At 34.3% G+C, this 26,406-nt stretch overlaps 4 protein-coding genes across 15 annotated transcripts in view; 2 read left to right on the forward strand and 2 right to left on the reverse strand.

The window, feature by feature from the left end:
* Positions 1–882: 882 nt before the first annotated feature.
* On the reverse strand, positions 883–8,646 carry LOC145316228 (BRCA1-associated RING domain protein 1-like). Of its 7 annotated transcripts, none has more exons than XR_013878387.1 (8): positions 8,551–8,646; positions 6,458–6,655; positions 4,418–4,767; positions 3,915–4,084; positions 2,833–3,269; positions 2,132–2,418; positions 1,429–1,833; positions 883–1,097 (listed from the first exon to the last, which is right to left on the reverse strand). XR_013878387.1 is itself a non-coding variant. In XM_080156604.1 (7 exons), the coding sequence occupies exons 1-7, from the start codon at positions 8,617–8,619 to the stop codon at positions 1,605–1,607; spliced, it is 1,740 nt and encodes a 579-aa protein (XP_080012730.1). In that variant the 5' UTR covers positions 8,620–8,646; the 3' UTR covers positions 883–1,604. The 7 variants fall into 7 exon arrangements, 1 of the variants encoding a protein (XP_080012730.1); XR_013878388.1 differs by having other exon boundaries at positions 1,421–1,833; XR_013878386.1 differs by having other exon boundaries at positions 1,402–1,833.
* LOC145316229 (uncharacterized) lies at positions 8,635–11,812 on the reverse strand. Of its 3 annotated transcripts, XR_013878390.1 has the most exons (5): positions 11,616–11,812; positions 10,798–11,247; positions 9,912–10,498; positions 9,465–9,560; positions 8,635–9,227 (listed from the first exon to the last, which is right to left on the reverse strand). XR_013878390.1 is itself a non-coding variant. In XM_080156606.1 (3 exons), exons 1-3 carry the CDS (start codon positions 11,784–11,786, stop codon positions 10,325–10,327), a joined length of 795 nt encoding a protein of 264 aa, XP_080012732.1. In that variant the 5' UTR covers positions 11,787–11,812; the 3' UTR covers positions 8,635–10,324. The 3 variants fall into 3 exon arrangements, 1 of the variants encoding a protein (XP_080012732.1); XR_013878389.1 differs by having other exon boundaries at positions 8,635–9,560; XM_080156606.1 differs by having other exon boundaries at positions 8,635–10,498.
* A 3,140-nt stretch (positions 11,813–14,952) lies between these two features.
* On the forward strand, positions 14,953–18,957 carry LOC145316233 (uncharacterized). Of its 4 annotated transcripts, XR_013878392.1 has the most exons (6): positions 14,953–15,226; positions 15,611–15,707; positions 16,004–16,075; positions 16,972–17,858; positions 18,174–18,296; positions 18,643–18,957. XR_013878392.1 is itself a non-coding variant. In XM_080156620.1 (4 exons), exons 1-4 carry the CDS (start codon positions 15,136–15,138, stop codon positions 17,339–17,341), a joined length of 630 nt encoding a protein of 209 aa, XP_080012746.1. In that variant the 5' UTR covers positions 14,953–15,135; the 3' UTR covers positions 17,342–18,957. The 4 variants fall into 4 exon arrangements, 1 of the variants encoding a protein (XP_080012746.1); XR_013878391.1 differs by having other exon boundaries at positions 16,972–18,296; XR_013878393.1 differs by lacking the exon at positions 18,174–18,296 and having other exon boundaries at positions 16,972–17,732.
* Positions 18,958–21,940: 2,983 nt separating this feature from the next.
* LOC145316246 (uncharacterized) overlaps positions 21,941–26,406 on the forward strand; it is a 39,634-nt gene continuing 35,168 nt past the window's right edge. The window contains exons 1-2 of the mRNA XM_080156667.1: positions 21,941–22,143; positions 26,076–26,216. Of these exons, the coding sequence (XP_080012793.1) occupies positions 21,947–22,143; positions 26,076–26,216 (338 nt within the window). The 5' untranslated portion in view covers positions 21,941–21,946. The remainder of the gene's footprint in view (positions 22,144–26,075; positions 26,217–26,406) is intronic.

Consider the following 26,406-nt stretch of genomic DNA (forward strand, 5'->3'; position numbering starts at 1 on the left):
CACTATCTTTATCAGTAGTGACACAAGCAAGATTTTTCTTCCAATCCACTTACTGGATTTAACTATCATCAGATTTGCTGTGTCTGTTTATTTTAGTTTCTATCAAAGTGTCATGCTTAAGTCTAACTACAAAACAGAATTTACTTTTTACACGCCGTTAAATGAATTCTTAAGAACAATAAGAGTTAGCTTTTTGTTAAGAAATAAGATAAATAATTTAAAAGAGTTCGACGTCTTTCAAAGAAACAATTCAAGATGCAGCTCGTCGGGGCCAACAGAACTGGTTTTAATTGTGTTATCTTATTACAAGTAGAAAACCTTTTATTTTCTGCCAGACGTCAAAGCGATAGGGAATATGCTATATCCAACAAGTGAAATAAATTAAAAATAATTGGAGGGCAGATAAAAAGCTATCATTTCTACTTAGTGTTACCACCAAACGACAGCTAAAAATCACGTATAGGTTTAGGGATTATTTTTTCGTTTTTATTTCGCTGTTGGTATAAGCTGGGTAATAGGAATATACTAAACGAGAAAAACGCGAACAATCTCGCGAGGAGGGGGACAGTGAACTCGATTACAAAAGCTTAACTACGTGAACCTTAATTGAATTTTGCTTGGTTGGTTTAAAACTTTAGGTGTCCACACGTTCAACCACTAGATATCTACAAAAGGGATATTTTTGCAAGGCTTCGTTATACATTTTTATGCAAGGTCAAGATATAACATATCAACATTAGAACGACTAATAAACATATTTCTGGACCAATGATTGGGTATTTGAAATACGAGAACGGTATGAGTTGGATTTATACACCAGTTTTATGACATAATAAATATTTAAAAAAAACTTTAAAAAATAAGTTATCAGGAAAAGTAAAGACTAGATTTATAATTTATTTTTAATAGATCAATCTTTTACAAAATACAGTAGGTATACAAAATTTTTATATAAATACTACTATGATAAATAAAGTTAGTTTTTTTTTCTTCAGGTTTTTGGGTTTTATCACAAATTATAAGCGTAATTGTTTCAAGTTTAAAAATCTGATATTTTTTGTTAAGTTTCGTGTTGGAACAAAAAGATTTAGTAGAAACTGAAAGTTAAAAGGAATTATATTATTTAAAGCAGGGGTTTATATTCTGATTTTTTAATATTTTTTTTTTTTTTTTTTTTTGGGGGGGGGGTGTGTGTGTAAAAATTTAGAGAAGTGAAAACATCCCCCCCCCCCCATTTTTCTCCCCTCCGTGGTGAAAAGAACTAAAAGAATATGTGTAAAGGGGGGTAATATGAATAAAATTAGGAGTTCTGAAAAATAAAATATTTCTCTTTTTACCATTCCTTGCTAAAAAAAAGAAAATAAAAAATTTGCAGCAGGGGAAAATGTGCAGAATGTACACCCCTGACTTAATGATAAACATTTGAACTCGGAAAGAACAGATGTAAAGCTTGTGAAATTTCTTGTGAAGATTTAGCTTTCTTGAAATTTCTAAGTATCATTAATTCCCTCATTAGGTACACTTCTACAACAATCAGAATTTCCTTTAGTTTTAGAGCCTTTAAAGATGTCTATTCCATCCATATTCTTGCTTTCAAAATCGACTTATGGTACAAATAATTCCGGCTGCAACAGCTTATGCTGAAATATTGACTGGAGGAACCAAGCAACTGGCAAAGTTTTGACATGAGACATCTTGTACTTCATCAATGGTTCCTTCTTGCCTCCCTCTTGATACAAGATTATGTGGGAGGTACTGGTGAGACCAGATTCTTCGTCGGCATGCACTGCAACTGTAGCTTCAGATGCTGGCAGATTCTCGGGATTTGGTTCTCTACAATTAAATTTGTTTTTAGCTAATCATTCATTTAGAAGCTAAATCAAGCATTTGTCAAGATATATTATACTTGGATCTAACACCAAAACTGCATGTTCTCTGATAAAAAGAAACACATAGCAGGCTAAAATAACGATACCCCCTTCCACCCCCTCTTCTCCTACTGGATGAAAAAACTGACAAATAAAGAAGTTCCATGTTAGCAAGCTATATGTGTCTGTATATAAAAAAAAGAAACTTGCTAATGCGATTACTTCCTTGCTTCACAGTGGTTATGCGGATTAAATTAATATACCTGTAAACAATCTTAGCTCCAGACAGCGCTATCAGCTTGGTCAGATCTGCCTTGCTCATACCTTTACTGTCAAAGCCTCCAGTTAAATAGAAATGAATTCCAGTGAATAATCTTGGTTGTGCTCGCATTCTGCAGTCTCGAGATCTTTGCCTGGCTTCTTCGGTTATATCTGGATGGTGGAATATAAAAGGCTCTGTATCGACCAGACTACCAAGTTCTTTGCTTTGGTAAATCCATTCTTCTTGCAACGGCAGGGAACCAGTTAGCTGACAGCTTAAGATGTTTAACTAAAACAAAAAAAATAATTTTTATTAAGATTTATTCACAGAATTTCAAAAAACATTCTGCTTAAATTTTAAATATTATTGTACATTTGTACATTCGTAGAAAGTAATACGATGCTAGGCATAGTTTTTTTCGCATGGATGAGAACCGGTTCCTATCCACCGGACTCAAATGAATACGAGAAAGAATATTCCAGTTTTGCTTAGAACCCCTGGATTCTCAGACATACCGAGAAATCATGTAAAGCGTCGTATTATAGAAATTTTCCCCACTAATAATGAACTAAAACCATAAGCCAATACCAGTTTTGAGAGCTCCATCGGGGATAACAAAACTGGTTTTAATCTCATAGTTTTTCATTTTAATATCCGCGGAAAGTTGTCTATAAATTAATACGATGCGAAAACCAACTATACCTGTTTTCCAGAACGTAGGAGACAATGTGTTGTGCTATCAGAAAAATGTTTTTGTGGCTTTGTAATTTTTAGAGTTGAGGCTGTCTGTGAAATCTTCTTTACATCAGAGTCTGATGATTCTGGACAGGCAAGGACAACATTACTTGGCACCATTAGATCCTCCACTACAACAGATTGGTCCATAGCCTCACTCTCTGTCATCAAACTGACAGTGTTAACAAGAGCTTCTCTAACACCATCATTTAGAGCAATGTCATGCGGAGTTTTGCCGGTGCTGCTTCTGGCTTTAGTGTCAGCGCCGTGGCTGACCAGAAGTCTGACTATGTCAACGTAGCCACATTCAGCTGCCTCATGCAAGGGAGTAAGGTTGCTGGACTTGTCCTGAATGTTAGGGCTGGCTCCATGGTTTATCAGAAGACTCACTAACTCGAGATTTCCTGAAATTACAAATATAATTTCAGTGTGATAATTATTTGAATACGAACATAACAAATGATACAACGCCAGATTTTCATGTCTTCTATTAGAGTGAAACTTGCATCGGGTAAGAAAAAAAAACCACCACATCCCATCCTACTAGATGAACTAACTGATCAATTAATGGGTTCCAAGTTGGCATCATATAACATTTACAAACAGACATAAATGTAACTATGAAACAGTGTTTCGGAGCCGGAGCAGCAACATTTTTGATGGAACCGGAGCCGTATTTTTCGTTAAAATCGGTTCCGGCTCCAGATAAGCTAAAAATGATTTTTTAAAGTAATATCATACTTTGACAACGGTCTATTTCCATATAATTAACTGAAAAACTATTGTTACTTAACAAATGACACATCTCTCTACTTTTATATAGCTTTAATCAAATAAAAGCAAAATATTTTATATTATTTACTTTATTTTATCAAATTCAATAATGAACAAAAATTGATATTAATTTTAAGGTAGGAGCCGGAGCCGCATCAAAATTAAACGGCTCCGACACCCTGCTATGAAAGTAAAATAACTGTTAACAAAAAAACAGGTTGCAAGTGCGTGTTTTAAACTAATTATGAAGCTTGAAACAAATAATAATAGCTAACCTAATGCGACAGCTTCATGCAAGGGGCTCCAGCCGGCGTTGTCTACTGTATTTGGACTCGCTCCATCACGTAACAACTTCTTCACATTTTCAACATTTCCTTTAATGGTGTCCTGGTGCAGTTGGGTTTCTCCTTTTTTATTTCTCTTGTCCAAATTCGGAGCAGCGAGCCTGAAACATTTTACAATTCAGCAATTTACATGAGGAGTCGAGGTGATGGCATTGCACAACATTTTTAGGTAATAACATAAAACAAAAAATGCGTAGGTTTAAGATAGTTTAAATTAGGACATAAATAATTCTACTTTTTATAGAAAAAATATTTTTAGGACATAAAAATTGGATCGAAACTTAAATTAATATTGCTTCCTAACACTTAACTTACGTAACATCTTAATATGATCCCCTCGCTCTTCGTTTACCACAGCTGTTTAATACCTCTATGTGAAACAACCACCAATTCCCCCCCACCACATTTATTCCGCATTAGTAGAAAATCCTTACTTTTGTACTTCTTTAGATTTGACTTGTTCCGCTTTTTTAGATTTTGCTGTTGGCTTTTGTGGTTCTCCTGAAAACTCTACACACACTACAGGCTGTTTTTTATTCATAGATTCTCTTTTTCTTTTCACAGCAGATGTTTTAACTGCCGCCGTTTTCTTTCCTCCAGTTACTTTGGTGTTGGATTCTTTAAGGACTTGTTTCTTAGCCTCGGGTTTATCTATATCAGGCAATGTTTCATGATCTGAGGATTTGTCATATTTAGTTTTATTATCTGTAGTCAACTGTTTTTGTGCTGGAGGTACATTTTCTTCGTCATCTACAGATAAATGGCGCAGCATTCTGTCAGGTACCTAAATTATTGATCTTTATAAGTTACAATGGATTTATTATTAATTGTAGCTGGCTGAAATAACGAACCCCCCCCCCCCCTTTCGCCCACATACCATCCCCCTGTATGAACGAACTGACCAATAATTAAAGTATTTATTAGCAACCAAAACTAACAGTTTTTCCCTGTCATAGTATCCACGTATTTTTTTTTTCCATTTAAGTTCTGCTTAATATCACAATACTGAATACAGTGAAGTTTTTTTTTTCCTAATTCTCCGTAGGGGGGAGGGGGTTACTTACAAATACTCTACACAAGAAATACAAGCAATTGTTTAGGCACTTAGTTTTAAAGAAAGTTGAATCAAATCTTTTTAAATGAGTCAGTAAACTAATATTTATTGGAAAAATAATCTTTTTTTCTAAATTAAATCACACCGAATTGAGAAATCCTTATCTTATTCCAGAACGTTTTTCCTAATGTATTGGTGGTCCAAATCTTTAAAAGTCAAGTCCTTTATTTATTCACTTCTATACATTTTTTTGACAGGGGCTGACTTAAAAGCCCTTTAGGCCAGCCCCGTGGGGGAAACCCGGACGGGAGACATGGCTGTCAGAACAGGTGGTTTGGTCCATCCTCAAGTCCAAATCAACGACTCCACCCTTCCCCTTGAGAAAACCCCTAAAATCCTTGGAGTTACCTTTGACACCTTTTTCAATTTCAGTTCCCATGTCTCCACCATTTCCTCAAAAATTTCCTCCCGCCTTAGAATCCTCAAATGTCTGGCTGGCACCAAATGGGGCCACCAGAAGGAGACTCTCCTCACCACCTACAACACCCTCCTCCGCCCCATCACCACCTATGCCTGTCCTGTTTGGTTCCCTAACACCTCCAAAAACAACATTGACAAACTCCAAGTCCTCCAAAACCAAGCCCTCCGCATCTGTACTGGTTCCACTAAAAAATCTCCCATCAGCCACCTCCACCAAGAAACCAAAATCCTACCAGTACGGAACCACCTTTCCCTTCTTTGTTCCCAATACCTGGCCTCCTCCCTCCGCCCCTCCCACCCATCCTTTCACAACGTCACAACCCCCCCTGGCCCTAGATCCAAAAAATCCACCCTTCAATCCATGTTCCTTCCTACTCTCCAACCTTTTCTTTCCCCCGACAACACCCTCCTTCCCACAAACTACAAATCCACAATCTCCAGACTCCACACCTCAGCTGTCACCCAAGCCATAAATTCTTACCCCCCTAATCCTGTCCTTAATCAAGCTCCCCCTGACATCAACCCCTCCGAAATCCAACTCCCCAGGCACTACAGAACCATCCTCTCCCAATTAAGATCCAACTATTGTCCTAAACTCCAAAGCTACCTCCATTCCATCAACGCTTCTCTTACCCCCAACTGCCCATCCTGTCCTGTTAATCCTACCCCAGAAACAGTCCAGCACCTCTTTTCATGCCCAAATAATCCTACAAATCTTACTCCTATGGACCTCTGGCAAAATCCCACCCATGTAGCTGCCTTCCTCTCCTCCCATCCAAGTTTCACCAGCCTTCCTCCCCTCCAACGCCCCCCTCCAGAGCCCCCACCATAAGCCCACGCCCCCCCCCCCTCACCCCACTGATGACTACCCGGACCGGAAACTGACTATGAGCAGCCAAAACAACAACAACAACAACACATTTTTTTGATCCCATCTTACCTCGTCCCCAAAAATATTCGAGATCTTTGCAATGCTTCTGGTGATTGAATCCATACTCTTGTGCGGTCGCAATGACCTCACTTCCGCCACGGCAGGACATCCCTTGGCTGGACAGGTACCTCCTGGATGGGTACTAATACAATCACTACAGAACAGGTGGCAACACTGCCCATAGCTAACAGGATTCACAAGGGTATCCTAAACATAACTATTTTTTTATATCTGATGATTATTTATCTTACGAGCAAAGACAGGGGTGTATATTCTGCACAAGATTTTTTTTCCCCTGCTACAAATTTTTTTATTTTTTCCCCCCTAGTTTTTTCTCACCAAGAAGGGGGGGAAATGGAAAAATATTTAAAGAACTCTATATTTTATTTATTTTATCCCTCCTACCACACATTTTTTTTGATTTTTTCACCAAGGAGGGGGGGAAATGGAATAGTTATTTCTCGTATCGTATTATAAACGGCTTTCCGCGGATATAGAATGTACAATTATAAGATTAAAACTAGTTTTTTTAGCCCCGTGGTGCCGAAGGCAATCAATCAATCAATCAATATTCGTAGAAAACTGGATATAATACGATGCTAGACATAGCAATCAATCAATCAATCAATCAATCAATATTCGTAGAAAACTGGATATAATACGATGCTAGACATAGTTTTTTCGTATGGATGAGAACCGGTTCCTATCCACCGGATTCGAATGAATACGAGAAAAAATAATTTCAGTTTTCTTAATTTTTACATTTTTTTCCCCTTCAACCACTTATTTTTTATTCCCCCCCCCCCCCCGCCCCTGAGCAGGGGATCCCATGTAGAATATACACCCCTGAGCAGGGTTTCGGATCCGCATTGATTTTTTGCGGATCCGGATCCTCCAAATTTGGTCAGTGCGGATCCGGATCCGGGTCCTAATGGATCCGGATCTTTGACAATAAAAATAAAATCACCAAAGGGGACTATCCACGAACTAGAGCACGTTATTCTAAGTACCTTCCAGCATTGATCCTAAGTATTTTCTTACAGAATATAATTGGTCACCATTAATCATTAATATATTGATGGGAAAATTTATGTTTCACCATGTTTTTTAGGTATTTTGATTGATTTTGAAAACTTATAGTAATGTGATATATGTAGTAAATCTTTTACTCAAAAACTTGACTTGTACAGACACATATTTGGACTACGAATGGGGTACAGTATAAATGACTTTCAATATATATTAGTTTATAATATATATATGTTTTACTTTTATGTACAAGAAATTGATAATAGTAACATATACTTTTATGAAGCAAATTTTTTAAATAAAATGGATATTTGATGCTACATGATATGCAAATACTCATGTTATATATGTTGTAAATTAATCCATATTGGCGTTGATTTAAACATACATATGAGAAATAGTTAATGTACCTTTGACTTTTTATTTGATTTTTAGCATTTGACAACATGGACAATTAAAGACACCTTGAACTCAACAAAACGTTTGATAGAATTTTGACTAAAATTGCTGGACATTTTTTTACATTTCTTCAACTTGAAGTGGTGAAATATAAATTTTCTCGTCAATATACTAATGATTAATAGTGACCTATTATATTCTAAAAGAAAATACTTAGGATCAATGCTGGAAGGTACTTAGAATCACGTGCTCTTGTTCGTGGATAGTCCCCTTTTTCAAAAATATTTATTCTTTAATTCGAAGTCAAAAATACTTATAATTTTCAAGTCTGACCCTAAACCTTAAAGATTGGCTCTCATCAAGAGAATGTCTGAGATTTTATATAAATTTAGGTAGATTTTTCCATTTTTTCCGCATTTTTTTTGAGTCCAAGGATCCGGATCCGCATTCTTTTTGCGGATCCGGATCCTTTGACTCGAAAATATGCGGATCCTTGCGGATCCGGAACCCTGCCCCTGAGCAAAGATGGTGTTTAATGTACTCAAATATAAGTTAAAAACTCTTTCATTCATTACATAAAGTTATCATATAATAAATGTTCGCTAAAAATTATTTAATTATATTTGTAATAAAATAACCTTTCTCGTCTTAATTCAATCAAGAAAAAATCTCACCTTGCATATATTGCAGAGCAAAGCCTGTCCAATTTTGGCCAATACATCGATGCTGTGTGTCCATTCCATGATTAAATCAGTCCATTATTATCTCTGAAACAGGAAATGTATAGTAGCAATATGCAAAAAGAGGGCTCTAAATAAAACTCGAAAAAAATGTGGCAATGTGCTCTATTTCATACACCTGCATTTTCAGAAAATTTCCTTTTTTAAGGTTAAAACAAGGAATGTGCAAATTTCATAAATTTTGTGTACACTCTGGTATTTGATGGTAACTTTTAACAACTGAGAGTAGTACAAACATTGCAAATAATGCAACAAAAAAATAATAAACAATCTGACGATATGAGTAAGAAAAATAAAATAATATGAAAAAAATATAACTAATGCACATATGCAATGAGACTATAATAAAATTTTCAAATAAATATTCAAACGAGAATCTCAGGTATATCGTGTTATAAAGACTTTGGTTGAAAGTCTGGCAGAGACTGGTAACTTTTGACATGGAAATTAAAATTAATGATTCACCAAATTTTAATTTTGGCAAGTAACAAAATAATATAATCTGATCAAATTTTTTTTTTTTAGAAATTGGCCCCAGCAACAAATGCGTGAATCACCAAAATCCTAGAAAAAAATCAACTGTTGCCGGTAAGGTAGAGAAGTTGGTTTGCCTGTATTAATAAATAGAAACCGTGCGACACCAAAACATCTGCAACAATAAATAAAGAATTTAGTTTTGACAAAAAGGTGTTGAGCAATTAGTTCCGGCTGAAACAATTTGTACCACAATTGATTTGACTAACGACAGTGTTGCAAGTTTTTTTTTGTTTGTTGAAAAAATTATTTTTTTAATATTTACAAATAAATAAGTTTTCTTTTAGACAGTTGCGTGGAATGAGTGGGCTCACAATGTTTCAATAATGACTGGTATAATATCAGTATAGAATTTGTGAAATGTAGAATATTATAAAGGTCTATCACTGGTCTCGTAAAGATTATTAAGGCTTGATGATAGGTAGGGTCAGAATAAAAGCTTGAGTCTATTTTGTAAATATGTGCTTCTAATTTAAATAACAAGTGTTAAGCATGAATTTTAAAATTTTTTTTTAAAGTTAATATTTTTCAGAATTGTAATGCAACATTTGAGAAAAGAAAATTCAATAATTTTATTGTCTGGGTTAAGAGGTAAAACATATTCTGCTCTTGTCCTGTATTAGAGAAAAGTTGTAATTAATCAAGAGATAAATGCATTGAAGAAAATCGTGTCAAAGGTTTAATTTGCATTCATGAAAATGAAAAAAGTTTACTATAATACCTCTTGAAAAGAAAGCATGCGTACTATGGACTGACCAAACCTTCTAGATACAAAAAGTGAAAAATTGATGTTATTAAAATTCTACATTTCTACTTTTGAACAATTTGATAAATGATGCGGTTATAAAAATCTTTTTAAGAACAATGTATCCAAATTTTTTTTGTGAATCAAAATAAGAGTTTGTAAAAGTACCCTCTTATAAAAATTGTGAGAAGAACTATTTATCAAAAATTTAGTAATACTACTCAAAAAAGCAAGAATACCGGATTCTTTACCATTTAAGCTATATAAAAAAACAAGTAATGAGTACAAACATCTTTGCTTCATAAAAATCAAATAAAAAATCTAATTTACTTTCAGTAATGAAAGATTGGGAGTTTAATGGTTGATATGAAACAAATTGTTTGATATAACAAAGTTTCTAGAGTGAGATTTCTTCTGTTTCGTGGTCTTTTAAAGAAAAACAGCTGGTTGACCGTCCATCTCTTTTACACTTATCTTGACTGATCCAACAGGCACATAACCATTATTAAGAAGACGACGGGCGGTCTCTCTCTCGGTGTAGACTACGTAGCCGAACTTGACATGTTTAGGACCAAACTTCTCTTGGTTTTTCTCTAACCAGCCCTACAAAAACATTTAAACATACATTATTTTAGAGAACTTGCTTAAGTCAAGTTAACTGTTAATCTTTTGTAAAATTGTATTAATTAAGAATATTATAATTTTTAAAACTAGAGTCTGATGGGCAAATGAACGCTATACACCGCAATCATAGGGCTTAGGGCTGACAACCCTATCCCATATTCATAAAAAAAGTAAATTGTTACAGAAACACTGACAAATTGTCAGCGACCTAAGCTGCCACTGTGGAGTAAAAACGGCATGTACTGTTTTTAAATGTTAGAGTCTAAACATAATTGTACCTGATTGTTCTGGATAAAAAGATGGAGTGTGTGTCCTTGCGCCAGAAATGCCGCTCTTAATTGAGAATACTCGACGTCACCAGGAATTGGACCAATCATGAGTTGCTGTTCTGCGGACCACCTGGGGTCTGGCGTTGGACTGGCAGATTTAAACCAATACTTTCCCTTTCCAAACTTGTTCGTCAGCGCCACTAGAGAATTGTCCTTGACTTCATCCAGGCTTGGCTTATGGATTGGACTTCTTAATGGCTTCAGTCTGTTATTATTTGCTTGAACAACATTGGGATTGTTAAAGTCAATACTTCGTTGGTTCGAAGAATTGGTAGCTGCCTGCTGCGCCATTGTAAAGCCAGTTGGTAGACCGTTTAAAATCCTTCCAGGGTCAATATTCAGCGGCACATTGGATATCGAATTCAATGGAATTCTATTGGAACGATTATCCAGAAACTCCTGAAAATAACAAATTCATAAGAATGAGGAAAAAAAGAATTAGATCTATACTTTTAAATATAAATAATAGGATCATAAGGATTTTGTTTAATTAAAGCGTAGCATGCATTTAATGTCCGTTCGTCAATCCATACGAAGTTTAAGATCTCACTATCCTCTGAACCAAATAGGCTTTAATAGTTTTAACACTTAGAGCCGTTTTAGCTGGAAATCAACTTTAATATCTCAAAACCTGCAAAACCTCAAAAAGATGACCCTACTTTGCTCCTTATGACAACTATCAACCCACCAACTTATTGTGCGAAAACTCACTCTAGCTTTAGTCCCAGCCATTAGTGAAATAAAAGAAAGACATAATTAATACTTACCCCAGGATTTTCTAGGCGGGCCTCATTAGTAATTGGGCACCGACTAAACAATGGAAGGCGATGGAAAGGTGCACCAAGCTTGTCCTCTCTGGAATCAGAGCCAACGTTATAAAATTCAGATCTTAGCATGCTCTCCAAGTTTTCACCACCAAACATTCCAGAGATGGACATACTTCTGAAACAATAATGTTAAGTGTAAAATAAACTACAAAATCGTCCTTATGGCAACTATTTAAATATTTAGGCTTTGGAAATTGTACATCAGTTAAAAAATCTAACAAGTGTCCAATATTTATATATAGTAAGGTTTTTTGTCGGAGGTTTATGAATTCAATTACTACTGAAGTCAGTGGTTTAAGTTTCGATCACGTACATAGGACTTGAAATGGCTTAAGGATGTTTTATTTTCAGTATTTAGTCTTAGGAAGGTTTTAGGCTATATTTCAGTCCCTTGTTGCTAGAAACGCAGTCTCTAATAAGTAAATATGCAATTAAGATAGTCATCATCTCGACCATTACTAAATGCAATAATTCTTATTCAAAATGATTTTAGATCTTTGTGGACAGCAATAAGTAGTTTAATATCCTATTATATAAAGTAGTAAAAATTATTTTTCACTTAGGCTGGAGACTTTAATAACTGCTAATCCGATTGATTCCTTCACATAGGTCCCCAGGCCGGATAGTTTGAAGATTTTTAAATACCGAGCCCCTTAATACTAGGGACGCAGCAACTATAATAGAAGGATATTATGTTGGTCACGTCTACGCCGTGTATCTACCTCCAACAGCAGCAGCAGCAACACCATCAGCAGCAGCAGCAGCAGCAGCAACAACACCAGCAGCACATGGAGCCAAGAACCAACGCACACAATCTCCCACGCTATCAACGGAGATCATCATCAACACCCGGAGGTTTTTCAATAACTCCGACAATGAGGCTCACCCCTCACATGGTTTCAGAAAGGGAAGGTCCACCTGTACAGCACTCCAAGCCATCATAAATCATGTGCATACAGGCCTAAACAGGAAGAAGCCATCCCATAGAACAGTCTCTGTAGCCATAGACCTTTCCCGTGCATTCGACACGGTCGACCACCAGATCCTCTTGGACGACATCAATAAACTTGATCTGAACAGCTACATAAAGAGATTTCTATGTGCATATCTACGAGGACGACAAACCTACGTAGTTTTCCGGAATTCTGTATGTAAATACAGAAAGGTAAAGCAGGGTGTACCACAAGGCGGAGTCTTGTCCCCCGTCCTGTTTAACCTGTACATGTCTTCCATGCCAGATCCACCAGGTAACATTGTACTGGTTTCCTATGCCGATGATGGTAACATTCTGAACTCTGGACCCAAGATCAAACCAGTAGTGTCAGAAATTAACTCTTATCTGAACACACTGGACAACTGGTTCAAGAGCAGAAACCTCTTCATCTCGCCCTCCAAGTCCTCCGCCACTCTCTTCACAACTTTCTCCAATGAATGCAGTGAAGAATTAGGCGTTGAAATTGCTGGCGAGAAGGTACCCACAGTAAAGAAGCCAAAGATCCTAGGTATCACATTTGATAACATGTTGTCCTTCAGAGAACACACCAGGAATCTTAAAACCAACATCCAGTCCAGGAACAACATCCTCAAGGCCCTCACTGGAACCTCCTGGGGAAAGGACAAAGAAACTATTGTGAATACCTATAAAGCCACTGGCCAATCTTTACTGAACTATTGCTGCCCCATCTGGACGCCGGCCCTCAGCGACACATCCTGGAAAGAACTGCAAACAGCTCAAAACACGGCCCTAAGATCTGCCACAGGGTGTCACATCATGACTGATCTAGACCATCTACATACAGAAACAAAAGTTATGCAAGTGAGACCTCATTGCGAGATGTTAAGCAAGCAGTTCTTGCTGGCAACACAAAAACCGGACCACCCTAACAGGATTGACCTGAATGCTCCAGCCCCAGGACGCCAGATGAACGAGACTTTACAGTCAAAATTCGGAAGGGAGATAAAGGATTTATCATATCCTAATCTCTCTGAGAATGATTATAAAGTAAAACTCAAGAAAATCCACACAAACACAGTTAAAACTGTGATTCGCAACAACGAACCTAACAAGGTCCTTAGAACCCGCCCGCCTGAAATTAATAAAACTGAGAAGGCCCTCCCTCGTTTCACAAGATCCACCTTATCTCAACTTCGATCAGGTTACAGTGTTTATCTCAACAGTTTCAAGGCCCGTGTAGATAAAACTGGAACAGTCGCAGATAAATGTCCTAACTGCGACAGCTCTCATACGACAGAACACCTGTTCAACTGTCACAATAACCCAACTAGCCTCACAGTCCGAGACCTTTGGAAAAATCCTCCAGCAACCGCCAGATTCCTCAACCTGGCAATAGATGATGATCATGGTTGATAGCACTGGGCTAAAAGAAGAAGACTATAATAGAAAATTTAAAAAAAAATTATAAAAAAATCACATGTACTTTGCAACAACCATGTTCTTATTATCACTTATCTTGATTTAAATATTACCAATACTCGAGTGTCCTTGAAAATAAAATATACATTTATTTAATTTTAAATAACAATTAAAAGTAAATAAATTAGTGGTTAATATACAATAACATAATTTTCTGTTTATTTACTTTAGTTTTTGCAAGCTGTAAGCGAATTTTTAGTTTGCTTCATTGTAATATAAATAAAATCACTACCATCTAGCCGGCATTATTACATCACCATTAACCCATTTAAATTGAATAAAAGATAAACTAAATAGAATGACAATTCCTTATTATTATTTTACTATGATTTTGCATAATAACTTATTCAATTTAAGGCATAACAGGGCCGGCATAAGGCAGTAACCTTGAAAACAACCGAAAATTTAAGGGTTACATTGCAAGGCACTACTAGTGCGGCATGGCGGGAAGTTAACACGCTGCTGCTGCACGCTCTCTACCCAGAATATTCACACAGGGGTGACAAATTTTTATTTTCAAGTTTTAATTTTTAAATATTTAATTTTTCTTGTAATAAAAACCCTACATTAATATTTTGTTCTAAAAGAATATAATTCAAAATTATTATTTTTGAAATACAAGGCAATATTTTGATTTATAGATATTAAAAATAAAAACTTAAATAAAAAGTTGTATACTATTTAGAATGCACTTTTGCAACGGCTTATAGTAAAAAAGTAAATCGTACCTTGTACAAAAGTTACAGAATAAATAGTAGGAATTAAATTTACATACAACGAGTTTTATGCGCAGATGCCGCGTTATTAGTCTGTGACACATCAAATAAAAACAGATTGCAATTAAGGAGATTTGTTTTAATAACAAATAAATCAAGTGCATTTAATTTTATGGCACTTATGTTAAGGATTATTTTGGTCTGAATATTATATTTAAATATTGATTATCTAATTATATGATTTTTAAATCAAATTTGGCTTATATGAATTATTTTTTTCAGATGAAAAAAGTTGAGATCTTATAAAAAAATGAAATTAAGTTTACATTACACAATGAGCTTGTTTAGATCTAAGATACTTTTAATACATTCTCTCCTTTTTACCCTGCTACTTTTACCAGGTAAGATTTAATAATTGGAATTTAACATTTCTTTTTACAATCTCTGATAACTGTTGTTTTGTTACACGATACCAAATATCTTGTGTAGAATTCAAATTTGAAAGCCTACCTTTCTTGTTTCGCTTAATTTTCATCATCGATATTTTCCCACATTCCTATCTGCCTGGCTCCTCAGATTTGCTGAGATTTTTTTTATCTTTAGCTCAAGTAATATCTTACTAGTTTGTATTGTTTTGATGAATATTTAAGTTCGATACATATTTATGCAGATAATATTATCGACATAATATATAACATATTTTTCATAGAATGTATTTGCACACCTTAAAATTTTTTTTTTTATTACACGTACTATTTTACATACCTAATTGTGGATGATCTAAGGTTGTAATGGAATTCGTTGTTACTCTGACCATTCTGGACCAAATTCAGCCGGTGGCATAGAGAGATGTGATGCTGATGCCGTTTGCTCTTTAGCCAGGTTAAAATTTTTAAAATTATATAAGAAGGAATGCAAGATTATTGAATAGATTTCGTACCCGATATGTTTGATTCTTTTAATTTTTAAATTAGCTACAGAAATGTTTTTTTTTATGCTTGGGCTTACTTATACCTTCTTCTGGAATGCCTTATTTATATCTAAATGGACTGTATATAACTGGAATACGTAAATGAAAATTTGACTCAGATACCTTTTATTTTTTCCAGAAGAAAATCGAACTATTATTTATTTTTTTAGTGTTATAATATACTTTAAGTTATTATTTATTTTTGTAGGATTATCTATAGAGAAGAGGGAGTTTTGAGAAAAGCCACTGCAAGACAATGTGTAGCTCGAACCCCAGAAAGGTAAATAAAGCAGTGTTTCGGATCCGCATTGATTGTATGCGGATCCAGATCCTCCAAATTTGGCCAGTGCGGATCCGGATCTGGATCCTTGGCAATAAAAATAAAATCACCAAATTTTTCAAAAAATATGTATTCTTTAATTCGAAGTCAAAAATACTTTTAATTTTCAAGTCTGAACCTAAACCTTAAAGATTGGCTCTCATCAAGAGAATGTCTGAGATTTTATATAATTTAGGTAGATTTTTCCATTTTTTCCCCACTTTTTTGAGTCCAAGGATCCGGATCCGCAAAAAATGCGGATCCTTGTGGATCCGGATCCGAAACTCTGAAATAAAGATTTATAATTAAACTCTAATTTAGGTTTTCTATGGTAAATAATTTTACTTTGAATTCACAGGTAGATCCAATCATATGGAGATTTTACATAAAGAATTAGGTTGATAACTATAAAAAAAACCCACCCCCCTTTCTAATTTCTGCTATTTTGGCTGACAGTCTTAGTAAATACGAAGGTAGACCCGCTTAAACAGCTAAAATTCCGATTTTTTTCTCTCGAATTAATTCAGTTGTTGGTTACAACTATAACTGACTTATTAGCAACGAATTAAGTATGACTTTTCGGCGCGAATAATAATTTTCTTTTCTGAACCAAATAATAGTTATTTCTTGCATCGTATTATAAACGGCTTTCCGCGGATATAGAATGTACAATTATAAGATTAAAACTGGTTTTAATCTTATGAATGTACATTTTTATATTCGTAGAAAGCTGGATATAATTCGGTGCTAGACATAGTTTTTTCGTATGGATGAGAACCGGTTCCTATCCACCGGATTCGAATGAATACGAGAAAGTTAATTAATAATCTATCTAACCGAAATTACTTTTTTTTCAGAAGTGGCTCTGAATGGCCATGGTGCACCGAAGAATGGGCTGGAGGTGACGAGGGTGGCATGGAGGTCTTAACATGCTTCTGTAATCAAGAACTTTGTAATGACAATAACCTTCTGAGGGGAAAACTTAGTGAGTGGACTGCCACTACGATGGCAAGATTGAAAGCTGGTCCAACACACGTACTAGACATATTAATAAGTGTTGCCACTGGTTGTGTTGTAATTTTTTTCTTGGCTGTTGTTCTAATGAACATTCCGTGGAGAAAAATATTTCCATCTAAAGAAGTGATAGTAGAGAATAGTGAGGATGAAAAGAATGAAGAAAGTGAAGATGAACAAAAATCTGATGACAAAAGAGAAAAAGAGGATTAAAAGAATTGTTAATTCTAAATGGAATGCATTTATAAAGAAAGATCTGTTATACTAAAAAAGTGAAACTTTAATGAATAAAAGATGTGCCAAGAGTTGAAGTCACAAGACTTACAGATTGATGTTTTTGTCTAGTGATAGGTCTGAAGTACTTCCCATATTGTTAAATATAGATCTGCACTGCACTTTTACAAATGTTTGATACACAAAGAATATATATAACTTCCATCATATCACTAAAGCACAAGAATTAAATTCAAAATTAGGTTAATGCTGGTTGTTAAGGAAGGGCTAGTTTAAATCTTTCATAGGTATACATATATTTCATAAATATTTCATTCTTTTATTCATTTGAAGTTTATTACATTTATTCGAGTCATTGACAAGGAATTAGGTAAAATATTAATCAATTATTGGGGTTGGGTAGCTATATTTTCAATTTCTTGACTGATCTAAAAATAAATAGAGTAGTATTACAGCTTATTAAATCTTACTCACAATGTCGTAACCAAATGGGGAGGTCGGATGTGCCACTTTTTGAAAACAACACTGAGGAACTTAGACTCTAAAAGAGATACTTCAATGTGAATTTGCTTGACAGTTGCATAAATGTAGTAATATGTGGGATTATGAAGAAAACTGGCATGTTTTGTGATTATTGTCAAATAAAAAAAGCAGAAATTGTATTTCCGCGCCACTGTTTTTTACCAAATTGTTTCACATTAAAGCAAGTGACAATGAAACTTCCAGTGCATTAACTCATTTTTTTGGATGTGTTCCTTCGTGATGGGTTTGAAAAGTGACACTTCCGCCCTCCCCCTATGTAACAATAAAGATTGTTTTACTTCATAAGTAGTATGTTTGTTTAGTCTCATGTGTTAATCAATTTTAATTATTTTTATTGATGTGTTAAGTTTTATTGTAATGTGTTTGTTTTGATTATATTAAATCAGAGATGGCATAAAACCACTTGGTTTAAATAAAAAAAACAAGGTGGGGATAGTTTAAAAAAAATATGTTTATACAAAGGCCTATCTTTCCAGTTATATCTTTTTATAATGTAAATAATACAGTAAATAATTGTCAATGACCTAAATTACCGTATCAGCCAGGGGGGTGAGAAAAAGGGGGAGGGGGTCAAAAAAGAGGGGGGCAGGCCTATAATTTGGATATTAATAAAAAAAAACAAAAAACCTGGTTTTTATCAAAAAACGGTTTAAACCAAAAAAAACAAAAAACTGGTTTGTTTTTAAAAAAAAACCTGGTTTTTTACCATCTCTGTATTAAATCTCAACTAAAAATAGAGCTTCCTTAAGTTCAAGTATTTGTTTTTGAAAACATTTTCTGTGTGGTGTGTTTATTTCGTTTTAAAAACTGAACCCCTTTCAATCCAAAACATTTGATTTTTAATTCTACTTCCAATATTTAAGAAATGTTGAAACAGAATTTGTTATTTTTTTGTTTGTTTAATATCATAAAATGATCATCAATCCTTAAAATAAATTATTTTTAAATCTATGAACAACATCTGTGATCAAATAGGTAATGTAGAATTATATGTATTGTATAGTGATTTAAAAATGTTTTGTTTAAGTTTTATTAATAAATAGTGGAAAGATTGGTAACATCTTTTTATTTAAAGTATTACGTGTAATTTACAAATTCTTTATGACCAGTCACGGATGTAGATTCGTAGAATATATGTGGTTTTTATGACAGGGGAAAAATTGTCGTCCATTTAGGTTGCTAACATGGACATCATATATTGGTCAGTTCGTTATTCAAGTAGGAGGGAATGGAGGATCTTCATTTTAAGTATTTTAATATAACTTAAAACAAGGATAACAACATGACAGTGGCGTACACAGGGTTTTTACAATTTCAAATTTAGTGGAGGTGTGAACCTGTAAATCTAGCAGAGTGAAACTCGACTATAGAAAAAAAAAATAGTTAAATATTTAATATATCCTGAAAGAGACCGATTGAAAATTCGTTTAGCCGTAAGTTGAAAAACTACCAAAAATGCAGGATGCGCCTTGTTATAACGTAGGTACCCAAAATTTTATAAAACATCCTTTCAAACCTTGACTTCTAAGTCTAACCTAATTGTCTCATTCTACTACAGAAGGGTCATTTTTGAATAAGCAACATCTGCACTGCACAACAAAGAAATAGCCCCAAATCATTTCGGGATCTATTTGAAGATTTCATAAAATGGTTTTAATTCAGCCACAAACACCAAAATTCGTAGCCATCCCCAATAAAAGCTATACTCCGCCACCATTAGTAGTAGCCGCATATCTTAAAGTCGAAGCTGTCTCCACTGTAAGCACTCCCTAGCAGCAACTATTTATCATAGCTGCATATTTCTATTCAGACGCTGCCGCGCGGCTAAGAACCCACGTTCAGCCGCCAAATTTACTTCATCCACAAACACCAAAACGCGCAGCCACCACCCTTATCCCCCCCCCCTCGCCACTTCCCTACACCACTATCAGCCGTAGCTGCAAATTTGTATTTAAACTTAGCCGTGCGTTTGAGAACCTCTGCTTTTTATATATACTTAAAAGGGAAAGCATTATTTAATTGATTATTATACTTTACTATCAAACTTAACTAAACGAATGTAAATAGGATATACATATGTGGATATTATGACAAGGGAAATATATCTCAATTTAACTTGCTAATATGAACCGCATTTATTGGTCAGTTCGTACAGCTAGTAGGAATAAAGGGGGTGGATAAGGAATATCGTCATTTTAGCCAGCGGCGAGTATTACTTTACCAGAGTAAATAAAAATCTGGTGCAACATCCAATAATGATATATCGATTGCTAAACGTAAATACTCCCTTGAACATAAATACGAACATAAATGTAATTATCGTTGTTTAATCAATAATAGTAGCAGAAATAACTTGAAAATATTCTACCATACGTACGTGATCATTTTACATTGCATGTTAACTTAAAGCATCTAAAACGAACAAAAATTAAAATCTTTTTTCTAGGGTAAATATTCTTTTTAGTGATTAACCTTATTTTTTGTAATACTTAAAAATAGATCTAATTGTCTAATTAGATCTATTATGTATTAAACTCAGAAGTTTTAAGCCCATTGTGATTAGAGGCGCAGTCATATATTTTCCTATTAATGTAAACAGTTTAAAAAATAAAAAAAAATCCGAACCGTATTCAAATTTACTTTTAGTTACTATAGTGAAGCTTCTCATATGTCATGAGAAGGGTTTGATTATTTTTCAACCCGTCCAAAAGAAAAATTACTCATCTCCCAAAAAAATATTTTCTTTTCTTTTGTTAATAAGATTTAAATGGGATCGCGGGGGGGTGGGATCCAACTTGGCCCTCCAGACAGCCACTATTTGTAAACAAAGATATATTTATTATTGTAAAAAATAATTAATAATAATCCCTGAAAATAAAAAAGGAATTTTGTTTTTTAGTGATTAGAGTGGTCATTTTTTGTCTAAATATTAATTTTGTACTTGTTTAAAAGATGGAATATAGTACTTGAAAAATGTATAAAAAATAACCAATTATATCTATCAGACATATTTAATTGCCTATACAGTTGAAAGTACTTTAGATTTTAGAGATGATAAGCTAACTTCAAAGCGCTGGAAATTGTCATGTGTGACGTCATAAAAATACGTCTATTATCCATTTCTTTTTTAGGGTTTCCTTTACCTCTTCTCCCTTCACCCCTCCTTTTTAGGCGTAATTTTAAGATGGCGCACATGACATTATCAAGCGCTTCTTTTAATTCCTATCATATCTATCAAGTAGTTATCATATCTACTTTTATCTCATGCCTATATCACAGAAACTGCTATACCCAATGTTTTCAGTTTTTATTAGTAAAACAAGGATGACAACATCCATAAGTACCCTTGAATATAAAATCAACATGAATGTGCATTCAAGGAAATGAATGAAAAAATGATTAGGACAGCCGAGTAATTCACGTTCCCCCTAACGATCTCTTACAGACGGAGAGACATTTTTAATTATATAGTAGCTTCGCTACTAAAAACCAGGGAATTTGCTGTATCTGCAGGTTGTTAAAAAAAGAGCGACCAAGCTGTGGTTGCAAATCATGAAAAATAATTGACTTCCTGCCTGCTCAACATCAATATAAGCGGCTATGTGGTTTAAATTTCTACTGTCAAGATCTATAGTAGTTATTTATCGCATCGTATTATAGACAGTTTTCCACGGTTATTAAAATGAAATTTTTTGTTAATTAAAACCAGTTTTGTGATTTTTCATTTGGATATTCGTGGAATTTTGTCTGTAATTCAATGCTCTACATGATTTTTCAGTATGGCTGGTCGCAAAGAGAAAAATACATGGTTAACAGAATTATCAAGAGGTTTTCTTACTAATCAATGCAATATATATTATTTTTGTAATGATAATTTATTGCATTTTTATTTTAAATTATCAAATCTATATTCCATTAAATCATTAGCTATCGCTAAACCTTTTAATTTCTTGCGATCTAAATATTCATGTATGTTAAATTTTGTTTTAGTAAATAACTTTCAGGAAAAATTTGACCACTCTAATATTTAGACATTTTAAAATGACCAGTGATGGGGGTGGAGGAGGTTTACGTGTGGACAGTTCAATGGGGAGGGGCGAGGGGCCCTACATCACTCCCCTGGCACTGTCTCCGGCACCAAGTAGTAGAACAAGCAGCCGGCAATCACAAAGAACTCTTGTGCCAGCAACAAGGAGATCAGGAAGGTCTCTTGGCTCAGGCATGGGCTCCTCACCCAAGTAAGTTTAATATCTGTTTTTTTTTGTTCTGCGTTAAAACTCTTTCCAGTATGGCTTCAAACCGAGTAATATCTGCTGGGTTAAAACCGGATCTCAGCCATATTGAAAAATCATGATATTATCGTATTACAGACAATTTTACACAAATATTAAAAGAAAAATCATAGAATTAATACCAGTTTTTTAATTAGTTGTAGTTAATAACTGGTTTAAATATTATAATTTTTCATTTTGATATCTGCACGGAAAGAGCTGTCTATGATACTGTAATAAATAACTAATAAGACTTAGATGGCCTGTTGGCTAAGGGGGGGGGGAAGTTTGTACACTTATAGGAAATGAAATTCAGTATCAAAGTTTGGGAGGGACGTGTTGGCTTGTTTTTAAAGTTATCAACCTAATTCTTTTTGTAAAATCTCTTATATGACTGGATGAACACGGAAAACTTTGAAAATTGAATTTTGGTACTTTCCTTCAAGGGGCCAGTGGAGCAAAAGACCCCCCAAAACACTAAAAATATGAGTTCTGAGCTTATTTTTAGAGATATCAACCTAATTTTTTAAATGTAAACTTTTTAAAAATAACTGAACTTAGTAACCATTACACATTTCATTTTGGGACTTTCCTTCTAGGGGCTTGTGGAGCAAGAGACCCCCCAAAACTAAGAAAAGGGGCTCTGAGCTTATTTTTGAAGATATCAACCTGATTTTTTTTCAAAGAAAACTTTTTAAAAATAACTGAACTAAGTAACTACTACACATTTCATTTTGGGACTTTCCTTGTTGGGGCTTGTGGAGCAAGAGACCCCCCAAAACTAAGAAAAGGAGTTCTGAGCTTTTTTTTAGAGATATCAACCTGATTTTTTTCAAAGAAAACTTTTTAAAAATAATTGAACTTAGTAACCATTACACATTTCATTTTGGGACTTTCCTTCTAGGGGCTTGTGGAGCAAGAGACCCCCAAAAACTAAGAAAAGGAGTTCTGAGCTTATTTTTGAAGATATCAACCTGATTTTTTTTGCAAAGAAAACTTTTTAAAAATAACTGAACTAAGTAACTATTACACATTTCATTTTGGGACTTTCCTTCTAGGGGCTTGTGAAGCAAGAGACCCCCCAAAACTAAGAACAGGAGTTCTGAGCTTTTTTTTGAAGATATCAACCTGATTTTTAAAAGAAAACTTTTTTAAAATAACTGAACTACCTAAGTAACCATTACACATTTCATTTTGGGACTTTTCTTCTAGGGGCTTGTGGAGCAAGAGACCCCCCAAAACTAAGAACAGGAGTTCTGAGCTTATTTTTGAAGATATCAACCTAATTTTTTTATAGAAAACTTTTATAAAATAACTGATCTAAGTGACCATAACACATTTCATTTTAGAACTTTCTTTTTAGGGGATTGTGGAGCAAGAGACCCCCCAAAACACTGAAAATATGAGTTCTGAGCTTTTTTTTTTATAGATATCAACCTTATTTTTTCAAAGAAAACTTTTTTAATGTAATTGAACTAAGTACCTAACTGTTACACATTTCATTTTGGGACGCTCCTTCCAGAGGCTTGTGGAGCAAAAGACTCCCCAAAACTAAAAATATTAGTTCTGAGTTTTTTTTAAAGATATCAACCAGATTTTTTATAAGAAAACTTTTTAAAATAACTGAACTAAGTAACCATTACACACTCTTGATTACCACTACATTATTGATATCTTTAAAAATAAGCTCAGAACTCATATTTTCAGTGTTTTGGAGGTCTTTTGCCCAACCAGCTCCCAGTAGGAAAGACCCAAAATGAAATGTGTAATGGTTACTTAGTCAACCTGATTTTTTTAAGAAAACTTTTTTAGATAGAACCGTACTAAGTAACCATTACACATTTCATTTTGGGACTTTCCTCCTAGCAGCTTGTGGAGCAAAAGATCCCCCTAAACACTAAAAATATGAGTTCTGAGCTTATTTTTAAAGATATCAACCTGATTTTTAGCAAATCTGTTGTGGCTACGTAGTTAAGTTAAATGAAAAAAGTTTTCCTTAATAAATCAGCTTACCTAATATCTTTAAAAATAAGCTCAGAACTAATATTTATGGTTTTCAGGGGTCTTTTCCTTTACTAGCCCCTAGAAAGAAAGTCCCAAAATTAAATCTGTAAAGGTTACTTAGTTCGGTTATTTTAAAAAAGTTCCTTTAAAAAATCAGGTTGAAATCTTTAGAAATAAGCTTAAAACTCCTATTTTTAGTTTTGGGGGGTCTTTTGCTCCACAAGCCCTTAGAAGGAAAGTCCCAAAATGAAATGTGTTCTGGTCACTTAGATAAGTTATTTTTTAAAAGTTTTCTTTTAAAAAATTCAGGATGATATCTTTAAAAATAAGCTCAGAACTCCTATTTTTAGTTTTGGGGGGTCTTTTGCTCCACAAGCCGTTAGAAGGAAAGTCCAAAAACGAAATGTGTTATGGTCACTTAGATCAGTTATTTTAAAAAAAGTATTCTTGGAAAAAAATCAGGTTGATATCTTCAAAAAATAAGCTCAGAACTTCTATTTTTAGTTTTTGGGGGTCATTTGCTCCACAAGGCCCTTAGAAGGAAAGTCCAAAAATGAAATGTGTAATGGTTACTTAGTTCAGTTATTTTTAAAAAGTTTTCTTTAAAAAAATCAGGTTGATATCTTCAAAATAAGCTCAGAACTCCTATTCTTAGTTTTGGGGGATCTCTTGCTCCACAAGACTCTAGAAGGAAAGTCCCAAAATGAAATGTGTAATGGTTACTAAGTTCAGTTACTTTTAAAAAGTTTTCATTGAAAAAAATCAGGTTGATATCTTCAAAAATAAGCTCAGAATTCCTGTTCTTAGTTTTGGGGGGTCTCTTGCTCCACAAGCCCCTAGAAGGAAAGTCCCAAAATGAAATGTGTATTAGTTACTTAGTTCAGTTATTTTTAAAAAGTTTTCTTTGAAAAAAATCAGGTTGATATCTTCAAAAATAAGCTCAGAACTCCTTCTCTTAGTTTTGGGGGGTCTCTTGCTCCACAAGCCCCTAGAAGAAAAGTCCCAAAATGAAATGTGTAATGGTTACTAAGTTCAGTTACTTTTAAAAAGTTTTCATTGAAAAAAATCAGGTTGATATCTTCAAAAATAAGCTCAGAACTCCTGTTCTTAGTTTTGGGGGGCCTCTTGCTCCACAAGCCCCTAGAAGGAAAGTCCCAAAATGAAATGTGTATTAGTTACTTAGTTCAGTTATTTTTAAAAAGTTTTCTTTGAAAAAAATCAGGTTGATATCTTCAAAAATAAGCTCAGAACTCCTTCTCTTAGTTTTGGGGGGTCTCTTGCTCCACAAGCCCCTAGAAGGAAAGTCCCAAAATGAAATGTGTAATGGTTACTAAGTTCAGTTATTTTTAAAAAGTTTTCATTTAAAAAATTAGGTTGATATCTCTAAAAATAAGCTCAGAACTCATATTTTTAGTGTTTTGGGGGGTCTTTTGCTCCACTAGCCTCTTGAAGGAAAGTACCAAAATTCAATTTTCAAAGTTTTCCGTGTACATCCAGTCATATAAGAGATTTTACAAAAAGAATTAGGTTGATAACTTTAAAAACAAGTCCATACGTCCCTCCCAAACTTTGATACTGAATTTCATTTCCTATAAGTGTACAAACTTCCCCCCCCCCCCCCCTTATTACCCTTTGCTGTTGTGTAAAGATAGTTTTATAAAAAGTAAACACTCAGTTAACTTATTTTCGATGTACAAATGCCAGTGTTTGATGTATATTTGTCAGCATAACTACGATATTTAGCAAATCATTGTCGAATTTTAATCCATACAAATAATTTTGACAAAAAAAAATTAACTGTATTTTTGCCAGTTGTAGAAAGTGCAACGCCCCGTTTACAGAAAACAGTAAAAATTTAAAAATAAATCATTGAATTTTATTATACATATTTTTAGGAATAGTCGACCATCAAGTAGAAGTAGTAGTGTTGACTCTAGATCATTTCTTGGATTACAAGAGGCTGGAGGTCCAATTCTGGATGGAAATATCAGAATTCTAAACGCCATTGACTGTGGAAATCAAATTTTTAGTCTTAGGTCGGTATTATTACATTGATGTAACACCAAATTTTCATATTCTCTAATAAAGTGAAACACGCAGCGGGCTAAAATAACGATTTTCCCCTTCAACCCCCTTTATTCCATCCCCTCTCATCCAACTGACCATAAATGATGTCCATGTAAGCAACCCACAGTGACGACAATTTTTCCCTTGTCATAATATTCA

The sequence above is a fragment of the Acartia tonsa genome, chromosome 4 (genome assembly GCF_053477335.1).
Source record: "Acartia tonsa isolate MP-2025a chromosome 4, ASM5347733v1, whole genome shotgun sequence".
Lineage (NCBI taxonomy): Eukaryota > Metazoa > Arthropoda > Copepoda > Calanoida > Acartiidae > Acartia > Acartia tonsa.